The sequence below is a fragment of the Pseudorasbora parva genome, chromosome 5, assembly GCF_024679245.1.
Source record: "Pseudorasbora parva isolate DD20220531a chromosome 5, ASM2467924v1, whole genome shotgun sequence".
NCBI classification, from domain to species: Eukaryota; Metazoa; Chordata; class Actinopteri; order Cypriniformes; family Gobionidae; genus Pseudorasbora; species Pseudorasbora parva.
Window position 1 is genome coordinate 49,836,012 of NC_090176.1, and position 22,156 is coordinate 49,858,167.

At 37.4% G+C, this 22,156-nt stretch overlaps 1 protein-coding gene across 2 annotated transcripts in view; it reads right to left on the reverse strand.

Annotated features, from left to right (window-relative positions):
* Positions 1-22,156, reverse strand: part of LOC137075725 (inactive dipeptidyl peptidase 10-like) — a 94,300-nt gene that overhangs the window by 45,871 nt on the left and 26,273 nt on the right. The window contains exons 1-2 of one of the 2 annotated variants that reach the window (XM_067444635.1): positions 18,236-18,579; positions 2,461-2,575 (exon numbers count right to left, since the gene is read on the reverse strand). In XM_067444635.1, coding sequence (XP_067300736.1) covers positions 2,461-2,575; positions 18,236-18,280 — 160 coding nt within the window. In that variant the 5' untranslated portion in view covers positions 18,281-18,579. Of the gene's footprint in view, positions 1-2,460; positions 2,576-18,235; positions 18,580-22,156 lie in introns of those variants that run through there. The other variant, XM_067444634.1, reaches the window with a different exon arrangement.

A 22,156-nucleotide genomic window follows, 5' to 3' on the forward strand; every position in this document is an offset into this window, starting at 1 on the left:
TGTTTATATTCATGCGTTCATTAATTTTTTACATTAATTTTTCCCACATGCATTTATTTTTACATTTATTGATCGATTGATTCATTTCTTTTTCTTTTTCTGTGTGCAACATGTAAATGAGGAGGGCGGTCCTTGTGTAGCTTCAGCACATCATTGGTTGAGAGCTCACCACAGTCAATGAAGCTCACGCACGCAGAATCAGACCAGCTGAGGAGAGTTGTCAGTAAATGACAGCCGCATAGTTCTTTCACTAAACAAACGTATCGATGTTTCCAACAGTTTGACCCATTGAGAGAAGTTCCAGTGGTCCTTATAGTAGTGATATTTATAGTAGTGATTTTGAACTCGACAGGTTTTAAGTTCAGCCTTTGCATGTGTATACTATGGTGGACGTTTCACTAACAGCTAACGTTAGAGAGTTGTGCTACTTAGCGAATGAAGTCGAAAACAAACAACGCATCAAATTACTGTTGTTAAAATTAGATGTGCTTATCGATGTTTTAGGAGAGTTATTTTCCGATATGGATGTGGAGGTAAAGACTGAAATGTTGACACGCTGTAATAGACACGCTGCAAAACACTGTATGTCCCAGCACATTCAAAACCCGCGAGTCAGATGGTAATAAGGTGGGACGAGTCCATCGCACTTTCTTCTGATAAGTACCATTGAAATGTATCTCTCAAAGGGGTCAAACTTTTGGAAACATTGAAGTTGTTTAGTGTCTGTGAAGTAACTATGCGGCCGTCATTTACTGACAACTCTCCTCAGCTGGTCTGATTCTGCATGCGTGAGCTTCATTGACTGTGGTGAGCTCTCAACCAATGATGTGCTGAAGCTACACAAGGACCACCCTCCTCATTTACAAGTTGCACACGGGAAAAGAAAAAGATAATGAATCAATCGATCAATAAATGTAAAAATAAATACATGTGGGAAAAATAAATGTAAAAAATAAATGAACGCATAAATATACAAATAAATATAAAAATGAATGTTAAAATTAATTAACAAATAAATAAAAGTTAAAAATATTTTTTTTTAAATAAAAGCAGAAAATAATAAATTAAGGGAAAGATAATACAACATTTTATTTGATTAAAAATTAATCATATTTATTTAATCAAGTCGTTTATTCTGTTATTTATTTTCCTATTATCACATTTATTTATCTATTTATGTGTTTATTAATTTACATATGTGTATATTTATTTATTTATTCATTTATTTACTTATTCATTCATTCATTTTTTTTTTTTTTTTATTTGTGCAGGGTTGGTCCTCCATAATTTTAAATGTAGATGTGCACACATTTTTTTCCAGGCAAAACTTTATGCTTTTTGCAGTTTAGTTGGACTATCGAATAAAGTGTAACCCAAAGTTTGCAAGACTCCAGGTTGAACCGGAGCACTTCAATGAATAATGCAACCTGGTCACATTGGCAAAACGTACCTGTGGTAACGCTTTTGCAAACCACAAATTACGTACCAATAGGTGCATATCGCAACAGTTTCAAAGTGAAATGTCCACTGGGTGACGCTAAAAGTGTAGTTTTTTTCCAGAACAGATGTGCGTGAATCAGTTTTTTTTTTGTTGCGTTAGTTTTTTAACGTTAGGGTGACTAGATGTCACCCTAAAAATTCGGGACAGTCCTGAAATCTACACTGTTGTCCCGAATCCCGAATCTGGCCCTAATTGTCCCGAAAATTATACTAAAGCAAAATCTTGAGTAGTTATTGTCTGATAAACATTAAAAACTGTCTGCGGAGGTTGAGGCGTCCTGCAACACCCCGCCGGCTGCTCATTGGCTGCAGCATCTTTTTTCTAAGTTCTTTTTATGGCAGACTAAAGACTAACAGACTAAAAGCACTTGGTTCAGGTTTGAAATTCATTATCTTTTATTATAGGCTAGAATTATTACGCAGTATAATATCATAGAAGCCGCCCATCTCTTCAACATCCCCCCCGTCCCAAATTTCAGCCAATGTCATCTGGTCACCCTATTTAACATACACCGACACTAAACCTACCCGATAGTGTTAACAAAAGCAAATGTGACAATAAGATTGTATCATGTCGTTTTGAGCTTTGAGTTCTTTTATCATTACTCATTTGTCACGGGATTCGTTCCCGAGCTTTCAGTATTGCAAGTACAAATCTGTACCAGCTGAGCTACCGAGCAAGCTTAACAGGAGCTGGTTAAGTGACGCAAACTCCAAAATGTATTCGTTTACAAATCGAATATGGACTATGGTAAAAAAAAAAAGAAAACAATAACAAATACTGCGGTTTTACTGCCTCTGTTGTTCATTTCATATTTGAAACTGTCGCAATATGCACCTATTGGTAAGTATTTTGTGGTTTGCAAAAGCGTTACCACAGGTACGTTTTGCCAATGAGACCAGGTTGGAATAATAATAAATAATATGATGATGAAATTCATTATTTTGGGTTTGCTGTACCTGGAGTGAGGAGGATCACAGACATGGTGATGAGAGAACAGACCACCAGAATAACCAGCAGAGCGATCGCAATCCCTTTCCAGTTCCTCTGGGGAGGACTCATGCCACCCAGATCCTTCAGGAAACAGAAACACACACGTTATTTCTTCAGATGCTTCATAAATCATAGGGGAAAGAATGTGGCGGTAATGCTTTACTGAAGCCGTTAATAAAGCTTTCATTTGAGTTCGCTGGTGGGCGAGTCTAAATGATCTGGGTAAATGTCTCGTATGAGAGGTACTTAGACGTTAGTTTAAAACACACCCAAAGACCAGCAGTTTTTCAGACTCTATGATGTTTAAACTAGTTGAATTGGAGTCACGGTTTCTGTCTGATGGATCAAGGCCTTCTGCTCCAACACTTTAGTGCTCATACCACCTCAAATGTTCTGAGAAGCAGCTGTGGAGACGTCATTCATCTTCTCCCCCTGCTGTGTTCTGCCAACTTCAAACCTGATGAAAGCTAATGGCTCGTTCAGGATGAAATGCAGTCAGAGAGCTCGTCAATTCTTCACATGGAGTTCAGCAGCGAATGTAATAAAACACAAACGAGGGGATATAACTAGGGTGTGGTATCGCTCGGGTTTGTTACGATACCCGTGCCAAACCGGTACTTTTAAAACGGTACCGGTGCCTAAACCAATACATGATTGGTTTAACAAAACGACTGTGGATGACAATAAAGAATGGCTTTTTACTGATTTATTTTTTAATTCTTTAAATTGAACAATTTATTAAAAGTTTAAATAATAATTAAATAAGTAATTTTAGAACGCAGCCTTTTTGTTTCCATGGTGACGCATCATGCTTCTCTCATGACACACAGCAGCCACAATAGCGCTGTATAACAGCTCAGCTATATCGTTTTTTTTTGTGCATTTAAATCTCTGAAAACTAAAATAAACATGATCGTTGAATAGTAGTGATATGTGACGAGTGTTGAGCGGGTCGGTCTCTGGCTCAGCGTCAGCCAAAGCGTGAAAGTACATTTGCATGGGACTAGTATTATCTAGGGACCTCTGGTGATTTGTAATAATAGCAGAGAATCGGCAATGTCAGTAATTTGTAAAGTAAAAATTACCCCGTACCTACCATATTTCAGGTCCAAGGTCCTGTGATAATATTAGTCCTGTGCGAATCGGCATCTCTGTGAGTTGGCCAGGATTAGGCGGATCGTATATCATTTTTGCAAGGTTTCTGTTTCTTGTGCGCATTTCTATCTTTATCTTTCACGAAGAATGGAGGCTGCGTTCATAATGCACACCGTTATGAAAACCCACACGGATACTTTCACTTTAGAATGAGTAGGCTACTAATGTGGGAGCAAATTGCTTGAATGGTGGGTTGAATATTAATATCAATACTTTTCTTAATGAAAAACATAACAACAGAACAGCACAATGACAAGCTGGCTTAAATGGGCGCTTTTACATTTAGCTTTGAAACTGAATCTTCCGCCGTATATTGTCAGCTTCTCACTCGTGATATCTGACTCCTGCTGTCTGTGCTCAGTTCAGTTTTTATTGTAGTGTCTGTTATTTTCATTATTATAAAACTATCAAAACGATATCGATACATATGACTGTTTATGATTTCATACACGTCAACATTTACAAGTCTTGACATCATATCCGGGAAATTAATCAATAAATTCGAGTAAAATCCCAGGCTTTGCTTTTCCCGTGCGAATGTGCCACGCAAAACTCAGATGTGTGGGAGTCATTTCTAAATCACCGAAGTCCCTAGATAATACTAATCCCGTGCGAATAGTGCTTAAGTGGGCGGCACTGAAATGAGGAACTGAATCTGCGTTCTGATTCGGTCCGGTACGTACCGGTAATATAGGTACTGGTGCTATATTAGCACCGGGTTTTGGTATCCAACCCTAGATATAACAGTTCAGATTTTGGACCTATATCGGCCACCATGTGGGTATCCAAGTCTTGTCTGATGTTTCCATACACTGTAAAAAAAAAATTCAGATCTCCAATTAAACATTTTTCTAGTGACGGATCACATCTAAATTTTTTAGTTGGCCAAATTGAATTTCTGTGAATTAAATTGCATCGATTCACAGAAATTAAAATATGGCCAACTGAAAAATTTAGATGTGATCATGCTAGGGGTGTGCGATATTGACCAAAAATTATATCTCAATATTTTCTGGGATTTTCTCGATAATGATAATTAGACGATATTTTGCTGAGAGTATTTATATTCATACACACACACACACACACACACACACACACACACACACACACACACACACACACACACACACACACACACACACACACACATATATATATGTATATATATATATATATATATATATATATATATATATATATATATATATATATATATATATATATATTTTTTTTTTTTTTTTAACTTAATTATATACATGCATCATTTTGTGTTCATTTCATGAATTTAATCATATTAAATTAAAATAATAAGACGCAACAGGGCTGTTACCAATCAAATTAAATAAGTATCAACAAAATTCATCTTCGCATTGGAGAGGAAACAGAAGCTGCATTTGAATTGGCATTTACACTTTACTGTTTAATGAGCTTAGAGGTGACAAAGAACCTGCAGTTATGCAAAAATAATGTTTTGATGTTTTTAACACATGACGTTGAATACTGATATTTAAAATTATTTAAAATATGAAAAGATTCTTTAAATGTGAAATTAAAACCGCCAGAAACGAATCATTTGACAATCTTAATCTATATTAGTCACTGAATCATTGATTCGTTCAAAAAGCTGATTTGTTCATTAAGGAAAAACCGCATGTGCAGCTCAGAGATGCGATTACAGTGCTGCGACGTTGCTTTGAACTATTCTCGTTGGCGAAATGGAGTAAAAATGGGCAATATTGTGTCTAAAATGTAAGTCACTTAATATTAAATTCTTGTTTAGTAAACCTGTAACCATTGTTATGCTAGATATCTGAATTCTTCCTGTGATGTTTATTAAAAATATTAAATGATATAAATATCTAGACTCACATGCAGTTAAAGCGTGCACCCGCAGTAGTCTATGTAATCCTCAAAATGAGACTACATCCTGTAGTGTAAGTGTGCACACACCCTCTGGGTGTGTGTGAAGGATATACTCGATAATGTCAGATTGCACATCGGCTGTGTAGGGGAAGATGATTTCACGGTCATTCATCGCGTCATCAAGCTACACCTTTGTGCATAAGCGAACTCTAGTGGCCAAACTTACACACTGTGCCTTTAGCAGGTTAAAGGAGAGTCATACCTGCACATTATGCATTCAGTCACAGATAATCGCTCTCATTTCAGTGGATCATAAATCATTTAAATACTGGAACTATCAACAGACCCAAACAAAGACTTCAAGGTTATAACTCTCGCTCTCTGTCTGCAGAACCGTCTGTGACTGAATCTAATTCAGAGTTATTTTCATGAGGGAAGGGTTTCAAAAAGTCACTGTGATGTGCTAAAACTGCAGCTCTGAAGAATGATTTGGCATTAGCTGTGATTTCAGTCGATGGCAATAATGCAAAAATAAAATAAAGAACTCATCGAACCTTGGGTGTGAGTGTCTGTACACGTGTATAAAGAAAGAGAGAGAGAGAGAGAGCGCCGCTATATTTAGCGAGACAACACGTGTAATGGCTGCTTGCTTTGACCTCGCTGAGGGCACATAGGACGGTCAAAGGGACGAAAAGATTCACCCAATCATCATTTGTCTCTCAAATAAGCGGCAGCCCTCAGGTTTGTACGCTTGAGTCACCTGCATTCCCTCACAAGCCACGAAACACGATAATCAATAGCGTTTACTATTGCAGCAGAAGACAGAAGACACGTGTGAACACTAAATCCATAAATGCAATAAACTGTAAGTCCACATAAGCAAATGTCAGCAATGACATTGTGCACAATATTTCTATATATAACTGAAAGGTCTGGACAATGTCAGGGTTATAAAATGGACATCAGAACACAACATCTGGCCTCTGGAAACCTCTATTGCAACTAGGGGTTCATCATATCACAAAAAAATAACGCCAGTCTAACTAAAAAACTTACTGAAGACAAGTAAACAGTCAGGCATTTTGACACATAAGTGTGTGTATTTGACCTTTAAAGCACAATAATGCATCAAAATGAACTCTGTATGAGCAGTGGCTTTATGTGCTTGTTTTATGTGTGTGTGTGTGTGTGTGTGTGTGTGTGTGTTCAGAAGATGTCTCTCAGAGGGCGCATGCATACAGAAATTAGTTCTCTCTTGCTGCTTATGCGAAGCACCAAAAACAGACAGGAACATTTCCTCTCACTGATGAAAGCTAATGGCTAATGGCTCACACACACACACACACACACACACACACACACACACACACACACACACACACACACACACACACACACACACACACACACACACACACACACACACACACACACAGACACACACACACACAGCCCCAATGTCATTATACACATTTGTGTCCTCATATGTCACAAAAACATGCCCACACACACACACACACACACACACACACAAACACACACGGTTCTGAATAGAAACAATGCATTCCTATAGTTTGTTCACATCAGGTTTTTTTTGAGTGTTGATTTTTTCATCCATCCATTAAACAAGTAAGATTTGAGCTCGAGTCACATCCAGTGTTGCCAACTTTGTCACAAGATTTGCACCTTTTTAGACCCCAGTAGCAACTTTATTTTTTTCCAATAAGTGACAAATCTAGTAACTTTTTTGATTGTTAGTCTGTCAGTATATCATACAAGTTCAGTTGTCTGACAGAAAATATGTAAATGGCAAACAGCTTAATTGGACAGTCATTTGGCTATTCATTAAAATTACAATATGCAAGCATGGATTAGCAGAGAAAACACTATAAACTGGCGCATTATGTCATCTAGCAACTTTTTAAACAGGCTTAAGCTACTTTCCAATCAATAGTCGGCAACACGGGTCACATGTCTAAGGCCCTGCAATTACACATATCAGAGCATGTGGTGTCGCTAACAAGAGTTAAAGGCAAGATCATTCAAGATGAGTACACCACCAATCAAAAGTTTGGGTTGTTTTTTGAACTCTCTTCCAAGGCTGCATTTATCTGATCAAAATACAGTAACAATTTTGAAATATTTGTATCATTTAGTTGTTTTCTATTTTTATATATTAATTTATTCCTGTGATCAAAGCTGAATTTGTCATCATTACTCCAGTCTTCAGTGTCACATGATCCTTCACTAATCATTCAAATACAGTCCCTGACAAAAGTCTTGTCGCTTGTGTACAATTTGACCTAAAGTGCCGCTGAAATATATTTCTAATCAAGATTTTTTTTACAAGAAATGGCTCATTTTAATCCCACCAGCTTTTGTGATAATGTTTCATTGAAAAACTAAACTTTCAAAAAGTATTCTAATATTCACAGCTTGGTAAAGCCCATTGAGTCAATTTTTGCAAAGACATAAGTGTTGTCACCTTGTCATATGAGCTTCACCTGTGACTAATAATGGATCAATTAGGTCTCAAGTGTGTATAAAAAGAACCCCAGTACACTAGACCTTCACATCAACTGCAACTAGACCTCTGCAAACATGCCTAAGATTACCCTGAGACTAAAGTTTTGATTATCAAGAGGATGAAGACCAGATCCACTGCTGATGTGGCAGACACCTTCAATGTGTCTCAGCGTCAAGTACAGAGGATTAAAAAAAGATTTGAAGAGACTGGAGACATTTTTGACAAGCCCAGGTCAGGCAGACCCCGCAAGACAACTGCTCGAGAGGACCGTTTGTTGGCTCGAAAATCCAAGGCCAGCCCATTTTCCACTGCAGCAGAGCTCCACGAGACCTGGTCACCTGAAGTCCCTGTGTCAACCAGAACAGTTTGTCGGATTCTGTCTCGAAATGGCCTCCATGGTCGAATCAGTGCCCAGAAGCCAGCACTAAACAAAAGACAATTGAAAAACTGTGTGGCATTTGCCAAGGCCCACAGCCTGCTAAAAGGATGGATAATGGAAAAGTGGCAGAAGATGGATTTTTCAGATGAATCTTCTGTTGAATTACACCACAGTCACCGCAAATATTGCAGGAGACCTACTGGAGCCCGAATGGATCCGAGATTCACCCAGAAAACAGTGAAGTTTGGTGGCTGAAAAATCATGGTCTGGGGTTACATCCAGTATGGGGGTGTGCGAGAGATCTGCAGGGTGGAAGGCAACATCAATAGTCTAAAATACCAAGAAATCTAAGCTTCCTCTTATATTCCCAACCATAAAAGAGGCCAAATTCTGCAGCAGGACAGTGCTCCATCGCATACTTCCATCTCCACATCAAAGTTCCTCAAGGCGAAGAAGATCAAGATGTTCCAGGATTGGCCAGCCCAGTCACCAGACATGAACATCATTGAGCATATGTGGGGTAGGATGAAAGAGGACGCATGGAAGACGAAACCAAAGAATATTGATGAACTCTGGGAGGCATGCAAGACTGCTTTCTTAGCTATTCCTGATGACTTCATCAATAAATTGTATGAATCCTTGCCAAACCGCATGGATGCAGTCCTTCAAGCTCATGGAAGTCATACAAGATATTACATTTGGATCTCACAGCACCACAACTTAATTTGCTGACATATTTTTGTATTTGCAGTAAATGATTAAATGATAAATATTTTTTCTATGAAAATTATTTATTTCAGTGCATTAAACATCATTTGGGAGGGTTTTAGCTTTTCATATGAGATATTTCTAATACCAATTAATTAATTAAAAGTCAGGTTAATATCAGGTATTTCTAGAAAATAGATAAGCGACAAGACTTTTGTCAGGGACTGTAGAAGCATTTATGATTATTATCAATTTTGAAAACAGTTGTGCTGCTTCATATTTTGGGAAAAATGTGGTAAAAAAAAGTCTGGATTCTTCATTTAATAGAATATTCAAAAGAACCGCATTTATTTGAAATATAAATATTTAAGGAACATTATAAAAATGTCTTTACTCTGTCGCTTTTATATCAAACCATAAACATGACTATGCTTCAGATTTTTACAATAATGATTGCACAGCCATAACCCAGTAATGAACCACATCATTATATCCCATCACGGCACACAAACACTGAACTACAGTGACATCTCTCCAAACGCAGGGCTGATTTTATGGTTCCCTGCATCGGATCGGACATCATTGTGTGCATTCATTTTCAATACAGAGCAGAGAAACTAATACACAAAAGATGATTTATAATGAATCTAATATAATTGCCCTGTATATGTGATTGTTATGTTTGTGAAGGCATCATAATGTCAAATACATTCAGCTGAAGTTCGGCATCAACGCACGAAGAGAATAAAGGAAGAGAGCTTTTTAGCGGCACTGAAATATCATCTGATATTTACAAATGTTGCAACAATAATATAATAATACACTATTGTCATTAAATGTTTTGTTTTGGTAGAGGATTCATTGTGTTAAACTATTATGAGCCGTGTCTAGTCATTGCTGCAGTTTAAGCTGGTATAGGAGAAAGCATTTTAACATTAATTAAAAAAACTAAACAATGAACAGCGCACCCATTATCCCATTTGTGCATTAAAGCTCCAAAGAACACTCAAAAAATGATATGTTGGATTACTTTAATTTTTTTAAGTCAACAGGTTCCACGTATCTGGTTTATGTTGAATTTAATTAACATTGTTTATTTCCGTAAACTTGTAAAAGTAAAACAGTAAAAGTTTTTTACGTAAGGTTCATTCAATGCTATTTGGTTGAATCAGGTTAACATTCTTACTTTTGTCCAAAAAAAGGTAAATTATTCTAAAATAAATATCAAACAAAAACCATAACAAGTAATCCAGTTTAATTACAAATTTAAAATTACAAAATTACAAAATGTTATCTAACAAGATATTTTTTTGTACAAAATTGTCTTATCTGCTAGCCAGAAGATGGTTTTGTTACATCTATGGCACGCCCAAAGTAGTTGTTTTTTATTATTAAAACAACTTTAATTGTTATTAGCAGATCCTTGCCCCAATCACAGGCTCTACTAACATAACACAAACTTTTAAATAAATATTATTAAACATTTAAAAGTCTCTCCATTTTCTCATCTAGTTAAAAATGCATAAAAAAGCACTATTTAAACATTTACTCTCCGAATATTCAGCCCCTTTGCAAAGCATGATGGGAAGTGTAAGTCCTGTTTGTTTGGGTTACTTTATTGAAACATGTTATTTAAACATTTAAACATTAAGTTATGTCAAAGAGTAACGGTTTTAAGTCCATTTAACATGAAGCAATTACATTTGAACCAGAAACCTGATATAATGGCGATGAATTGCTTAAATAAAGTGAACAGCATCATACAATATTTTTTGAGTGAAGGCTGATTAATAATTGTCACACAAATTTAACCAGGTGAAAGAACTATTTTAAAAGAGAGAAAAATAAAAAAACAAGGCGGTGAACGTGAAGCTGCTAATGGTTCACAGTGACGATTATAGCAGCGAATAAAACAAACTGCTAAGGCAAGGCAGTCTCTGCTCTCGTGGTTTGGTTTATTTTCCTATCGTAATGTTATGTTCCTTGTTTGTTGCAGCTTTTAGATGCTTCAGGAGTGGGACTGATGGCTTTTATATCAGTGGATAACACAAGACAGTAAGATGAGGTAGTACCCGAATCGATAGTTTATATTTATTGTGTCTGTTTCAGAATGTGCTAACCTAACGTGTGTATATTTTTACTGTAGGACTGGCGTGATTGTTATCTGTTGATTTTAGAGTCTTGTCTTCTAGTGTATTTATTTAACATGGTGTTCATATGTTCTTGGGATCAGTGTGTGCTCCGCATATGTCGAGTCCCTTTTGTTCGACACGTGTATTGGGAGGTAATGACATATGCATGGTCTTCATGTCATGAATGGCGACTGCAGAGTTTTTTGTTTGAATGCTTTTTATGCATGTGGTGTTTTTAATGGATGCCGTGGTCTGGTGTGAGGGTTTCTATAAATTAGGTCTGTGGTGAATTAATTATTCATTTGAGGTATTATTAATGTTTTCACCCCACTTGTACCTCAGTGTACTGCCTGGGTCGTGTTTTATTTTCCATAAATTAGATGCTGTAGTGTATTTTGTTTTCTAAATAAAACCGCTGAAGCTTTTGTATTATTAAAGGATTAATTCACTTCAAAATGAAAATTTCCTGATATTTTACTCACCCCCATCTCATCCAAGATGTTCATGGCTTTCTTTCTTCCTTCGAAAATAAATTAAGTTTTTTTGAGGAAATCATTCCAGTATTTTTCTCCACATAAATGACTTCAATGGGAACCAACGGTTGAAGGTCCAAATCACTGCAGTTTCAGAGGAAGAGCTTCAGAGGCTCTGACCGATCCCAGAGGAATAGAGTCTGATCTAGACAAACTATCGGATATTTACAAAAACAAAACAAAACAAACAAAAAAACCTTTTTAACCTAAATAAAGTCTTATTTAGCCTTATCTAGAATCCAGATAAGACCCTATTCCTCGTCTGATCGGTCACCGTTGGTTCCCATTGAAGTCCATTATGTGGAGAAAATCCTGGAATGTTTGCCTCAAAAAACTTAATTTCTTTTTGACTGAAGAAAGAAAGACACGGACATATTGGATGAGATGGGGTGAGTAAAATATCAGGACATTTTCATTTTGAAGTGACTAATCCTTTAAAATAATTTTATATCTGATATGCATGTGAGCTCATTCAGTGGGCAAGATTACATTTATATAACATCTTTTAAAGGAAGATTTACAAAGAGAGATATAATATATATACAGGGAGTGCTGAATTATTAGGCAAATGAGTATTTTGACCACATCATCCTCGTTATGCATGTTGTCTTACTCCAAGCTGTATAGGCTGGAAAGCCTACTACCAATTAAGCATATTAGGTGATGTGCATCTCTGTAATGAGAAGGGGTGTGGTCTAATGACATCAACACCCTATATCAGGTGTGCATAATTATTAGGCAACTTCCTTTCCTTTGGCAAAATGGGTCAAAAGAAGGACTTGACAGGCTCAGAAAAGTCAAAAATAGTGAGATATATTGCAGAGGGATGCAGCAGTCTTAAAATAGCCAAGCTTCTGAAGCGTGATCATCGAACAATCAAGCGTTTCATTCAAAATAGTCAACAGGGTCGCAAGAAGCGTGTGGAAAAACCAAGGCGCAAAATAACTGCCCGTGAACTGAGAAAAGTCAAGCGTGCAGCTGCCAAGATGCCACTTGCCACCAGTTTGGCCATATTTCAGAGCTGCAACATCACTGGAGTGCCCAAAAGCACAAGGTGTGCAATACTCAGAGACATGGCCAAGGTAAGAAAGGCAGAAAGTCGACCACCACTGAACAAGACACACAAGCTGAAACGTCAAGACTGGGCCAAAAAATATCTCAAGACTGATTTTTCTAAGGTTTTATGGACTGATGAAATGAGAGTGAGTCTTGATGGGCCAGATGGATGGGCCCGTGGCTGGATTGGTAAAGGGCAGAGAGCTCCAGTCCGACTCAGACGCCAGCAAGGTGGAGGTGGAGTACTGGTTTGGGCTGGTATCATCAAAGATGAGCTTGTGGGGCCTTTTCGGGTTGAGGATGGAGTCAAGCTCAACTCCCAGTCCTACTGCCAGTTTCTGGAAGACACCTTCTTCAAGCAGTGGTACAGGAAGAAGTCTGCATCCTTCAAGAAAAACATGATTTTCATGCAGGACAATGCTCCACCACACGCGTCCAAGTACTCCACAGCGTGGCTGGCAAGAAAGGGTATAAAAGAAGAAAATCTAATGATATGGCCTCCTTGTTCACCTGATCTGAACCCCATTGAGAACCTGTGGTCCATCATCAAATGTGCGATTTACAAGGAGGGAAAACAGTCCACCTCTCTGAACAGTGTCTGGGAGGCTGTGGTTGCTGCTGCACGCAATGTTGACGGTGAACAGATCAAAACACTGACAGAATCCATGGATGGCAGGCTTTTGAGTGTCCTTGCAAAGAAAGGTGGCTATATTGGTCACTGATTTGTTTTTGTTTGGTTTTTGAATGTCAGAAATGTATATTTGTGAATGTTGAGATGTTATATTGGTTTCACTGGTAAAAAAAAAAAAATTGAAATGGGTATAAATTTGTTTTTTGTTAAGTTGCCTAATATGCACAGTAATAGTCACCTGCACACACAGATATCCCCCTAAAATAGCTAAAACTAAAAACTAAAACTTCCAAAAATATTCAGCTTTGATATTAATGAGTTTTTTGTGTTCATTGAGAACATGGTTGTTGTTCAATAATAAAATTAATCCTCAAAAATACAACTTGCCTAATAATTCTGCACTCCCTGTATATATATCTGAACAATAATTCAAGGAAAGACCCAAGTGAGCAAACAAACAAGCAATCAGTGAGAAATTAATCCATACCACTCCAGAGGGTTAATCCAAATCTTCTGAAGCCACACACAAAAAATGACTGAATGATGGTTACCACCTTGTAACCAGTCAGGTCAACATGAGATCATCAACCAGTGGATCTGGCATCAACCAGCTGGTGTGAGTGAGTGGAGGCGGGGCTCATTTGCATATTCATTGAACTGTGCATACTAAATGAGGGAAAGTTGAAGAGTTATATTCAAGCCATTTTACGTTATGAAGGGAAAAAATTTAAATAGTCATTTTGGTGATCAAAGTGATACAATTATTGACTACAGGGGAACTTAATATATTTTAAATATGAGGGAACAACAAAACCCCAAGCTTGGTTAAGGTATTTCTGACAAAATTATTATTGTCAGGTTTTAATTTACTATGCAAAAAGAAAAGAAAAGCTCACAGGAAAAAGCAAACGATCTGTTATAAATATTTCAGTGGTTCTCCTGTTTTTGCATGTATTCATACATTCTTTGCATGACAGTCATGTCAATTTGGCATGTTTCATTGCGTTACTACTAATAAAACAATTGACTCCCAGCACAAATACACAATACACTTATAAAATCTTTAACACATTTTCAATAAGATTTGAACAAAAGGGGAATATCTCAATTTTCCCAGGATGGACATCACTTTTAGCCACTATAGAGCAATTATTGGATTGCATTAATATTGTGAAAAAACAAACTCTTTGTAAATGCACTTTAAATTAATTAATTTAATTGAAATAATATTTAAAGAACGGGGATCGTCAGTCTCTTAAGGCCCATTCACACAATGGACGATAACTTTTAATGGTAAATGGATTGCATTTATATAGCGCTTTTAACAGACCCTATGGCCATCCAAAGCGCTTCACATTTTGCCTCAAATTCACCCATTCATACACCGACGGCGATGTCAGCCATGTAAGGCGCCATCCAGCTCATCGGGAGCAGCTGGGGTTAGGTGTCTTGCTCATGGACACGTCGACACTTGGTCAGGTGGAACCGGGGATTGAACCACCAACCTTTCGGTTTATAGACAACCTACATGAACCACTGAGCCACTGCCACCCCATAATCATTTATTCCAAAGAGAAACTTTTCTGACTGATGAAATCATCAGGGCAGACGTTAGACGATGATGGACAGATGATCAACAGTAACGTAATCATCACGTCATCAAAGGGGCTTGAGTTAAATTTGTTCAAATCCTAAATGGAGAGCTTGTTCGTATCTGCATCACCTTCACTATTTCTCTCAGAAATGATGATCATGTTGGGTAAGTACTCTGTGTATCATTAAATTATTTTATTTTTTTACAACATCGGCTAAGATCGTTTATTCCAGCGTGTGTGCAGACAGGGTTGCCAAGGTTTTACAACAAAACCTGTCAACTACTAGCCCTAAACAATAGCTTCTCAGGGGGGTTTCCGGGGAAAAAATTGTGTTTGGGGGGTAAAATGTGTGTTATTTTGGCAAGGTTGCTGCTAAAATTCACACTCATGGGTCTATATATCACATAATGGTCGCTTCAACACGTGGACATAGAAAACAACCCGCGGAAAAAAATGCAGACTTGGCAACACAGGTCAGTTTAGCTCTGTTGACGTCGCTTCGTTGCTCTGATTGGTTGTATCCAATGGATGTCTTTCCTAGTTCGGTTGAAACACGCCCCATAATCACAGCCCAATGGAGCATCAGACTTATATTCTGACTAGAGCTGAGTATGACCACGTCAGGCTAGTAAAATGCATTATTTCTATTCAAAATCTTAATATGTTTAGGATATGAAAGCACCTTTACAGCTGCTTCTACCACTCAATCAATTCCAATAAATGCCAGATTCTCTAGATTAAAAACCCCATAATAAAAGCAATCAGTACCCGGAATGAGCATGTGAAGGCCAGCTGTGAAAGCCTTTTCAATAATAACAGAACAAAGCTGCGTGTTTATTCTACTCTAGATAGGAAGACTGAATAGAATTGCGGATATCAAACTACTCGGACGATGTCTTTCTCTTTTAAAACGTTGCATGAACTTGTGAGAGAGACACTAGCGATCGCTCTGAAGACGCGCAGGTGTCAAACAACAAACACAAACAACCTGCAGCAAACACTTCTGCATGACTGCCTCATAGCACAGCTGAAACACTCGCTCTCCTCGCGTTAACCAGGACTTCAGCTGGGCTACAAATATCTCATAATGTACAATAAACCAGGGGCTTTCAAACTGGACCGGGAGAAAGACCAGTAAAAAACTGTTAAAAACATAATACGAGTAAAAGTAATGAGTAAAGCAATACATTAAATATAAATAAATAAATAAATAAACATTTATTAAAATAAAAATATTAGTTAGTTATTAATCTATTAATTAAATGAAATTTGATTAAAATGAAGGCAAGTTTATTTATATAGCACATATAATTTACATGAAAATGAAGTAATAATAAAAAGAGGATGCATAAAACATTGACATAAAATGCATTAAAACAGTTACAAATAATACAAAATAATATTAAAAAGAGTACATATAAAATAAAGTGCAATCAGTTCGGACATAGCACAGAGCTCCTTCAGTAAACGCACAGCTAAACAGAAGTGTTTTGAGTCTGGAATATTAAATAAACTATAAACTTTATTTGTCCTTTTAAGGGAAAATTGTTTTGGGCAATACAGGTCAACTGCATAACAAGAGGCCCACACCAATACACAACCCCACAGCTGTGGGATACATGGGCTGCTACACTGAGTACAACAAATATATTTTTGATTTGTAATATGATTTGTTTGTGTGTATAAATGTAGTGTTTATAAGAAACGGATGCCAAATAAATTTCCCTTTTCATGAAGTCCATAAAGTGCATCTATCCACCATAAAAGTGTCAATAGATGCACTTTTATGATGAATGGATGCACTTTTATGATAGACGGATACACTTTTATGATGGATAGATGCACTTTAATGATGGATAGGTTCCCTTTTATGATGGATAGGTTCACTTTTATGATGGATAGATGCCCTTTTATGATGGATAGATGCACTTTTATGATAGACGGATACACTTTTATGATGGATAGATGCACTTTTATGATAGACGGATACACTTTTATGATGGATAGATGCACTTTAATGATGGATAGGTTCACTTTTATGATGGATAGGTTCACTTTTATGATGGATAGATGCACTTTTATGATGGATAGATGCACTTTTATGATGAATGGATGCACTTTTATGATAGATAGATGCACTTTTATAATGGATAGATGCACTTTTATGATGGATAGATGCACTTTTATGATGGACAGATGCACTTTTATGATAGACGGATACACTTTAATGATGGATAGATGCACTTTTATGATGGATAGATGCACTTTTATGATGGATAGATGTACTTTAATGATAGACAGATACACTTTTATGATGGACAGATGCCATTAGGCCAATAATATTTGGAATGGGCCAGGTAATTTTTATTTAAATCTTGATTTAATTCATCTGACAGTCATACACATTTCTATGATGACTTGAGGGGGAGTAAATAATGGGCTAATTTTCCTTTTTGGGTGAACTAACCCTTTAAGGTTGAAATTTGTCATATTTTCATTCCAAATTATTGCAAAAAGAACAAACTCTAACTGGAGAATGAAGCTTCTGAATGCAGTCACTGTCTGTGAGCCTTTAGCTTTTAATATGGGCTATTATTTATGTCAGAATGACTCAAAAATAAAACCTTTAACACTTTATGCGACTCGTCCAGCTCTGTTGCGTGACGGTCACCTGACAGAGTCTCAAAGCAGCTTTGATGAAAAATTCAGCAGCTATTCGCTCTTATGTCAGAGAAAGCCGCGATCAATTATTCACAGACGCGCTGTCGCGCCGTGTTTAACGCGCGAGGGTTCGCGGCACGGACAGGTGACGCGCGGGCCCGAACCGAGCAGACACGCGCGTGCATCGATTCTCAATTACAAGCGTCACGAGAGAGAGAGAGAAAAACTGACACTCGCGATTGACAGCTTAAAGAGAAACGAATGAGGCGATTAAATCAACACGACAGCAAATTTGTTTTATGTATAGGCTTCATTTGCTACCGGTGATGTCATTAATGTACTGACAGAACGAACGGGAACGGGAACGGTCGTTGGAATCGTGCGCGCGCGAGCGATCCATTACCTGGGGGAAAAAAGCCGTTACAAATCTCAGTGAAAAAGCGGACACGCGTCTTTTTCATCTGTGTGTGTGTAACGTATGTAGATGCCGTTCGTTACCTCATCCTGCGGATTCGGTCTCTGCTGCTCTTTGGTGGCCGTCATGGTTTGAATCCCGTTTCAGAAGCCGCGGAGAGATGCCAAAAATAACCGATTCTAGCGCCGTTTCCAGGACTGCAGAGTCGCTCCTCCGTGTGAGTTTCGTCCGTGGAGGAGCGCGCGCGGCGTATTTGGCATTCCACCGCAGCAGCGCGCGGACAGTCTAACGGAAAGCGTGATCGATCGTTGCGAACGATGTGTTCTGATTCTGAGCTCGGTCGGATTGAAACTGACAGGGTGGGGGGGAAACGGACGCGAATCCGGTGGCGGGTGAGAGCGGCGCGCGCACTGATGCTGCGCTCGAGGGGCGGGAGGATTCGCCTTGATGACGCGCGAGCCCGTGACTACCGACGGACAGCACGAGAGCTCGAGGATATCGCATTCATCTGTTAACACATTCTGCATCAGTTCCAGCACCTGACACCTGCAGTCAAAGCCCGACGGACACCAATGTCAACTTTTCACGTTAATAAGGGTCGACCAAAAGCGTGACCTCGAGACTTCAGAATGACATGCAACACATAATTACGTAAAAGAGGAAAACCATTGATTTATTTGTGAAGAAGGCCATTTAATATGAATAAAATACCACATGGGTGTGACTTCATGTAGCCTAAGTCTTCATTTAAATTTTTTTACAAAGTCTTACTCTAAATTGGTTAATGGATATTTGATGGACTTTTGCACTTTTATGATGGATAGGTTCACTTTTATGATGGATAGGTTCACTTTTATGATGGATGGATGGATGGATGCACTTTTATGATGGATGGATGCACTTTTATGATGGATAGGTTCACTTTTATGATGGATAGGTTCACTTTTATGATGGATAGGTTCACTTTTATGATGGATAGGTTCACTTTTATGATGGATGGATGGATGGATGCACTTTTATGATGGATGGATGCACTTTTATGATGGATAGGTTCACTTTTATGATGGATAGATGCACTTTTATGATGGAAAGGTTCACTTTTATGATGGATAGATGCACTTTTATGATGAATAGATGGACTTTTATGATGGATAGGTTCACTTTTATGATGGATAGGTTCACTTTTATGATGGATAGGTTCACTTTTATGATGGATAGGTTCACTTTTATGATGGATGGATGGATGGATGCACTTTTATGATGGATGGATGCACTTTTATGATGGATAGGTTCACTTTTATGATGGATAGATGCACTTTTATGATGGAAAGGTTCACTTTTATGATGGATAGATGCACTTTTATGATGAATAGATGGACTTTTATGATGAATAGGTTCACTTTTATGATGGATAGGTTCACTTTTATGATGGATGGATGGATGGATGCACTTTTATGATGGATGGATGCACTTTTATGATGGATAGGTTCACTTTTATGATGGATAGGTTCACTTTTATGATGGATAGGTTCACTTTTATGATGGATGGATGGATGGATGCACTTTTATGATGGATGGATGCACTTTTATGATGGATAGGTTCACTTTTATGATGGATGGATGCACTTTTATGATGGATGGATGCACTTTTATGATGGATAGATGCACTTTTATGATGGATAGATGCACTTTTATGATGGAAAGGTTCACTTTTATGATGGATAGATGCACTTTTATGATGAATAGATGGACTTTTATGATGGATAGGTTCACTTTTATGATGGATAGATGCACTTTTATGATGAATAGGTTCACTTTTATGATGGATAGGTTCACTTTTATGATGGATGGATGCACTTTTATGATGGATAGGTTCACTTTTATGATGGATAGGTTCACTTTTATGATGGATAGGTTCACTTTTATGATGGATGGATGGATGGATGCACTTTTATGATGGATGGATGCACTTTTATGATGGATAGGTTCACTTTTATGATGGATGGATGCACTTTTATGATGGATAGATGCACTTTTATGATGGAAAGGTTCACTTTTATGATGGATAGATGCACTTTTATGATGAATAGATGGACTTTTATGATGGATAGGTTCACTTTTATGATGGATAGGTTCACTTTTATGATGGATGGATGGATGGATGCACTTTTATGATGGATGGATGCACTTTTATGATGGATAGATGCACTTTTATGATGGATAGGTTCACTTTTATGATGGATGGATGCACTTTTATGATGGAAAGGTTCACTTTTATGATGGATAGGTTCACTTTTATGATGGATGGATGCACTTTTATGATGGATAGATGCACTTTTATGATGAATAGATGGACTTTTATGATGGATAGGTTCACTTTTATGATGGATAGATGCACTTTTATGATGGATAGATGCACTTTTATGATGGAAAGTTTCACTTTTATGATGGATAGATGCACTTTTATGATGGAAAGTTTCACTTTTATGATGGATAGATGCACTTTTATGATGGAATGGTTCACTTTTATGATGGATAGATGCACTTTTATGATGAATAGGTTCACTTTTATGATGGATAGGTTCACTTTTATGATGGATGGATGGATGGATGCACTTTTATGATGGATGGATGCACTTTTATGATGGATAGGTTCACTTTTATGATGGATGGATGCACTTTTATGATGGATAGATGCACTTTTATGATGGATAGGTTCACTTTTATGATGGATGGATGCACTTTTATGATGGATAGATGCACTTTTATGATGGATAGGTTCACTTTTATGATGGATAGATGCACTTTTATGATGGATAGATGCACTTTTATGATGGAAAGGTTCACTTTTATGATGGATAGATGGACTTTTATGATGGATAGATGCACTTTTATGATGGATAGGTTCACTTTTATGATGGATGGATGCACTTTTATGATGGATAGGTTCACTTTTATGATGGATGGATGCACTTTTATGATGGAAAGGTTCACTTTTATGATGGATAGATGCACTTTTATGATGGATAGGTTCACTTTTATGATGGATGGATGGACTTTTATGATGGATAGATGCACTTTTATGATGGATAGATGGACTTTTATGATGGATGATGCACATTTATAATTTAGCTTCTTCATTACGGTTTAACATATAGACGTAAATTATAGGTTGATGTGTTGTTAAACATCAGCCTAGGAAACATGTTTATTAAAATGAAAGGATGTCTGACATACCCTTTTATGTAAACTGAGACAAAACACCTTTTTGGTAACATTTGGTGATTGGGAAAGCACATCTTATCATTGATTAAGGCTAGTGTAGGCATATTTATTACAATTCATACTTACTATAATTTCATACAAGATTTGCTTTTCTGTTTGTGATATAAAGTTAGAACTGCGAAATATAAAGTCAGAATTGCGAGTTATAGTCACAATTGTGAGATATAAAAGATGAAAACAGGAGGAAAAGTCTATAACTTCCCAGAAAAATAGAGAACACATTCACAGATATAATAATAAATTGGGAACACTAACCAGATAACCCACTCATCACAGAAACTATCAGTAATAACTCTTAAGTTCTTGTGTAGCTGTAGGGGCAGAAAGCTCTTAGATATCATCAAAAAGATCTTCATTTGTGTTCTGAAGATGAGCAGAACGACACGAGGATGAGAAATTAATGACAGCATTCAATATTGGGTGAATTGTCCCTTTAAGAAATTTGCTGGATAAAAGGCAGGTCAGATGCCAAACAGACTAATTAATATACGAGGCCGACGACAGCAGCTTTTGAGGATTAACTGGAGAAGAAGCAGGATTACAGCAGGAGCAGAACTTTTTGTTGTTGTATTACTTTCTTTCATGGAAACATTAGCGATCACATCATTAAATATTACTCCCAAATCGATGGCTTGAACCACTGAAAGATGCATCTGTGACATGCTTTATACAGTTACAACGCTAAATTTAAATGCGCATCTTTCATCATCATTTCCCTG